Raw genomic sequence first — 5,879 nt, forward strand, 5'->3', positions numbered from 1 at the left:
GAGAGAGAGAGAGAGAGAGAGAGAGAGAGAGAGAGAGAGAGAGAGAGAGAGAGAGAGAGAGAGAGAGAGAGAGAGAGGCATCCAGTCCCCAGCCCTGGTCTCTAGGGTTGAGTCATAAACTGAAGCAGACAAGAGTGGGGAGGTGGGCATGTCCCAGACAGAACTCCAGAGTTTCTGGAGAGGCCTGCTGGAAGCAGAGGGAGCCAAGGAAGGATTAGAGGGAGGGGGAGGTGCTTTATAACACAGGATAGTAGTAGGAGTACTAGGAAGGGAAGAGAAGAGAGCTCCTATTGCCTTGGGTGTGGGGGGCGGACAGACAAAATTGAAACCTGGAGAGGGGAAGGAAGAGGAAGAGTCTGAGGTGAAAAAGGGAGAGGGGGAGAAAGGAGTAAGAAAGAGGAAGGCAACAGCTAGATCACAGCGAGGGGGAGAGGGGGTGGCTACCTGGAAGCTTGCTGAGTGACTAGAAGTCACCTTGTTTCCAAGAGTTCTCTAAGGAGGAGCACCCAGGACAAGGGTGAGGCAGCCCACACAGTGTTCTGCAGACCTCCCTGGTGGGGGTGTCTGTTCTCCAGCTCACAATAAGGAGAGCTTGGAGCCATGTGGGGAGCTGGAAAATTGCAGACCCAGTGCTCGAAACGCATATTTTCTGCCATTATTAAATAACCTTATTCTCTTACAACCTGCCCTGCCCTAACTTGACTTTGCTGCTAGATTGCAGTAATGACTGCATGGTGATATGTCCCCCCATTTCTTATAGGGGTGGACAGGGAATTCAAAGGGCTGCCACTGACCCAGGGGCTGGGCTATTCCATCTCCTTCTCTTGTGCTTTGCCCCCTCCCTGGCTGTGTCCCTTGGAATCCCTCACTTCCTTGATCCCTGGTGGTCCCTGGGGTGATCTGCCCTTCCACACAGGTCATAGAATCATAGACTTTAAAACTGGAGGGGCTCATAGAGCTCCTTTAGACCAGCTCCCTCATGACACAGAAAAGGAAACAGACCAAGCAAAGTCAACTACCCAACCAAGCTCCCAAGGTTGGAAGTAACAAAGGAGTGTTCAAACCCACATCCTTGGATTCCAAATCCAGTGGTCTTTCCAGCGCATGGTCTCTTCCCCATTGAGAGGAATTTAGTTCACCAATAGATGAATATCAATAACATGTGCTCTGGGAAAAATGAGTTCCAATCCTGCCTCAGACACTAGCCATGTGACCCTGGGTAAGTCATTTCATTTCTGTAAAATGAGGATAATAATAGAGCCTACCTCCCAAGGGTTGTTCTGAGGATCAAATAAGATAACATGGGTAAAATATTTTTCAAGCCTTCACATGCTGTATAAATGTTGGTGTTGGTGTATTAGCATTCCAGAAAGCCATGAAGCAGGTCTGGAATCAGGAAAGACCAGGGAGGCTTTGAGATCGACAGTCATTTCTTAGGAGACTGAAGGGAACAGGTACTTTGAACATAGTGGACGCTTAATGGCTTGATGAATGAAATGTACAGGAAAATGCAGACAATAGATTCCCCTTCCTTTTCCCTTTTCCCTCCCCTTCCCTTTCAGCCTATTGACCACCCTGTGGCACTGTGGAAAGAGGGCTGTTTTTGGAGGCCTTAGTCCTAGGTTAGGACCCTGGCTCTGCCACTCACTCCCTGTGTAATCTTGGCTTCAGTTTCCTTCCCTGTAAAAGAAGGGAATTGGGCCTTGGCATTCTCTAGAATCCCTTCTTGCTCTCAATCACAACCCCTAGGCCTTCTCTTTCTTCAGGGCCCAATTCTGCTGCTACTTCTTTGAGAACTCCTTCCCTGATTCTCCCCTTTTCATTTTGGAGGCCTCTCTGTTCCTCCCTCATACTTTGCACATTTATCAGAAAAAAGAAATTGGGAGAAAGGGAGGGAGAGACAGAGAGAGAGAGAGAGAGAGACAGAGAGACAGAGAAAGATAGAGACAGACAGAGAGAGAGACAAAGAGACAGAGAGAGAGACCTAGAGGCAGAGACAGAGAGAGAAAGCTGGGGCTATAACCACAGGAAGTTAACAGGAATTGTTGGGGCCAGAGCAGACGCTTTTAACTCTCTATCACCCATTGGAGCTCTTGGTCCCAGACTCAAGGAAATACCCAGATGTGATCTCACCATTGGAGAGGGTAGAATTGGGAAGCATCTTAGAGATCATCTCATCCCACTGGCTCATCATGTAAGTAATCAGCGAGACAGCTGGGCAGTGCAGTGGCAGGAGGGCTGAAGCTGAGTTCCAATCCTACCTCTGACTAGGAAGCACCATTGTGAGATGCTTGGTTTCTCAAAAGCCTCCCTTTCCTCATCTATCCAATGGGGATAATAATAGCACTTACGTTCCCAGGATTGTTCTAAGAATCAGATGAGGTACTGGATAAAGCATAGCCCTTATTATCTTTACTAAGTGAGGAAACTGAGGCCTAGAGAAATTGAATGGCTTGCCCACAACCATTACAACTTGTCTGAAAGTCAGACACAGATCACTGCCCTTTCCACAAGTTTGGATCTGAGATTTGAACCTTGTACTTCCAGCTCTAAAGCTGCCCTCCCCACCCCCATCTCCCTGGCTAAGGGAAGCCTGTGTCCTTTCCTGATTTGTCCTTAGCAGGCCCTCTTCTCAAGGAGCTCCCATATAATGGGGGAGATAACCTATGTGGAAGGTCTCAGCTGAAAGTCAGATGGAAAGGTTCCCCAGTGCTTCAGGTGCAGCAGCCTGGCAGACGGCAATGCCTCTTCTTTCATGTCATTTCCGCAGATAAAATAGGAACACTTTCTGATGCTGACCCTCTGTCTTCCCTCCTCTAGGGGCACCCTCCCGGGACGTCCTGCTAGTGTCCGCCATCATCACCATCAGCCTTAGCGTCACCATCGTCCTGTGTGGGATCTGTCAGTGGTGTCAGCGAAAACTGGTGAGTGGGCAGGGAGCCGAGCTGGGCTCCTCAGTCTGTCAGCCCTCCATCTCAGCCTCAGCCTGATCGCCAGGCTGGAGCCCCTCCGGACTGCATTCCCACTCAGGCGCTCCTGGCACGTGAGCGCACCGATGCTTTCGGCTCTAGACCCGTTCATGGAGACGGCTCACACTTGCCAACAATGCCAGTAGGCATTTAGCTAACACTTCGAGCATTGCAGTTGGTCAGTCAATAATATTTATTAAGCACCTACTATCTATCCACTGTACATATGCATATATATGTATACATACACACATAGAGACAGAAATGGAGAGAAAGGGAGAGAGAGCGAGGGAAAGAGGGAGAGAGATAGAGACAGAAAGGGCGAGAAAGGGAAAGAGAGAGAGAGGGAGAGAGACAGAGACAGAAAGGGAGAGAAGGGGAAAGAGAGAGAGAGGGAGACAGAGACAGAAAGGGAGAGAAAGGGAAAGAGAGAGCGAGGGAAAGAGGGAGAGAGACAGAGACAGAAAGGGAGAGAAAGAGACAGAGAAAGCGCTGTGCCACATACTGGGTAACAGTCAGTCCTTGTTTTCAAGGAGCCTATAGTCTCTTGGGGGGACAACATGCGGAACACTGTGTCCAGATAAGCTTGAGACAAGGTAAATCGGGGGCGATCTACCAGGGGAAAGCGCTCGCGCTAAGAGGGATTGGGAACGGCTTCCTGCCGAGGTGAGGATTTTGGCTGGGACTTAAAGGAAGCCAGGGAGGGGAGGAGGAGATGATGTAAGATTCACAATAGCCCTGTGAGGCTTGATTACTCCCATTTTGCAGATGAGGAAATGGAGACTCAGAGAAATAAAATATTTTGAATATAATTATCACCTAGCTAATAAAAAAGGGCGAGAGGTAAAATTTGAACCCCGGTCTCTGTGTGAACGAGCGTGATAGCTCTATCACTGCTAGCTTACGCTCGGGCGGAGAATTCAGGCCACAGCACACCCCAGGGCTGACGCGGAGGGGAGCGGGGCTGGGAGCTGCTGAGCCTTGGGTGGGGGTTCAGGGGAGAGCTTCTCGGGCCCGGCCTGCCATTGGTCGAGGCAGGAGCCCCGCCCCTCCCCCACGCTGGAGCCCACAGCACATCCATCCTGGCTCTAGGGTTTGTACAAGCACAAACGGCTTCTTTTCATTTTTAACGAGGGCTGGGGAATTAACAAGCGGGATTAGACCATCAATAAGTAACGAAGCCTGTCAGGGAGGCATTAATCACCCCAGGAGAACAGAAGAGACAGGAGACAGAAGGGGGAGGGAGGGTGTGCAGAGCAGCCGGCAGCCAGCCCTGCCCCACCCACCAGCCCCAGCCTTGGGAGCAGTGGTGGGGAGGACACAGCCTGTCACTGGAGCTGATTTCTGCTCTCCGCCTGGCGAGGGGGGGGGGGGGGGGTCCCTTCCTTCCTGGTGACTTGGTTTACTCCAGCCTGGGCTCTCAAAGGAAAAGCCCTGCCCTGGCTCTGCTCTCCTTCCTTCCCACCCCCCAGCCCCAATGGGAAGTGTTCATTTCACTTCCGTTATTTAGTCCTTCGTTCATTTATCTCTTTATTTATTTTGGGGATACTCCCCGAGAGGTGCCGTCTTACAGTCAACATGGAAAGTGGAAACCCGATAGACGAGTTCAAATGCCTACGCCTCGTACTATCTGTGGGACCCTGAGTAAGCCCCTTCACCCTTTATCCTCAGTTTCCTTATCTGCAAATGGGGATAAAATGAACCCTTAACTCTTAGAGCATTGCGAGGACCGAGGGAGGTATCTCACACATTTTAAAGCTGCGACAGAAATGTTCGCGACTCTCCTGATTCCAAGTCCCAGGACCACTGAAGTACACTCTTTTTCACTTTCTGTATTTTTTTTCTTGTTTTCTTTCACAACATGACTAACATGTGTTTTGCATGACTGAACCGTACAACCTTTACCAGATTGCTTACCAGCTCAGGGAGTGCAGGAGGTCAGGGAGGGAGGGAGAAAATTTGGAACTCAAAAACAATTTTTAAATGAATGTTAGAATTGTACATGTAATTGGGGGAAAGTATTTTTTTTTTTTGAAGTTGCAGGACAAGAGAGAGTCTGCATTGGCAGATGGAGTTCCTACGTTCGCTTAGCTCAGTACTTGGCACATAGTAGGTGTTTAATAAACATTTACAGAACTGAGTTCTTGAATCAAATTATTGGGAGTTCCCTACACCTGTGGAATTATGGGTCTAGTCACTATCCAAAAGTGCCTGCTCTGTGCTGGGCAATGGGGATGCAGAGACCAAGCACTAAATAGTTCCTGCCCTCAAGGAGTTTACATTCTGTTGACACTCAGATCAGTGAACCTCGAATAATGAGGGGAGGGAGATTCAGAGGAACCTCTGGAGGAAGCAGCAAGGCCTGAGGTGGGAGGGGGTGCTTCATAGGAGCCTTAAAAGAAGCTGGGGATTTCATGAAGCCGGGAGGAAGAGTGTGCCTGGCAGGGGGGGGTGGCCTGTGCAAAATTGTGAAGGTGGGAGATGGGATATCACGGATACAAAAGAGCAAGTCAGCTGGTTTGGCTGGAACAGAGAGTGTTGGAGGGGGAGGAGAAGCTCTGCAGGGGGTAGGGATTGGGTTTGGACCTAGGGAGAATCCTTAGGGCTTCTGACCCAAAAGCCAGCTCTCACCCCACCACCTTCCCTGGTCAGAAAGGCAAAGAGAAGCTCACTTACTTAGCAGTGCCTGGCATTCCACAAAGGTGGGGAACCAGTCAGTTGGCAAAAGGAAGAGAGCCTGACTTCTCCAGGGTAGCAGCAGGTCAGCATGTAGGCCACTGAGTGTTAGGAACCACTAGTGTCTATGGGGCTGACTGTGTGTGTGTGTACATGTGTGTAGGTGTGTGTGTGTGAGAGAGAGAGAGAGAGGGAGAGAGAGAGAGAGAGAGAGAGAGAGAGAGAGAGAGAGAG

The 5,879-nt window shown here is 50.0% G+C and overlaps 1 protein-coding gene across 1 annotated transcript in view; it reads left to right on the forward strand.

Moving 5' to 3' along the window:
- Positions 1–5,879, forward strand: part of SYT7 (synaptotagmin 7) — an 88,627-nt gene that overhangs the window by 32,099 nt on the left and 50,649 nt on the right. The window contains exon 2 of the mRNA XM_069108568.1: positions 2,821–2,924. Within this exon, the coding sequence (XP_068964669.1) occupies positions 2,821–2,924 (104 nt within the window). The remainder of the gene's footprint in view (positions 1–2,820; positions 2,925–5,879) is intronic.

This window comes from Petaurus breviceps, unplaced genomic scaffold (assembly GCF_028583685.1).
Source record: "Petaurus breviceps papuanus isolate PSGF00001 unplaced genomic scaffold, PetGlider_PUasm1.0 90397, whole genome shotgun sequence".
Taxonomy (NCBI): domain Eukaryota; kingdom Metazoa; phylum Chordata; class Mammalia; order Diprotodontia; family Petauridae; genus Petaurus; species Petaurus breviceps.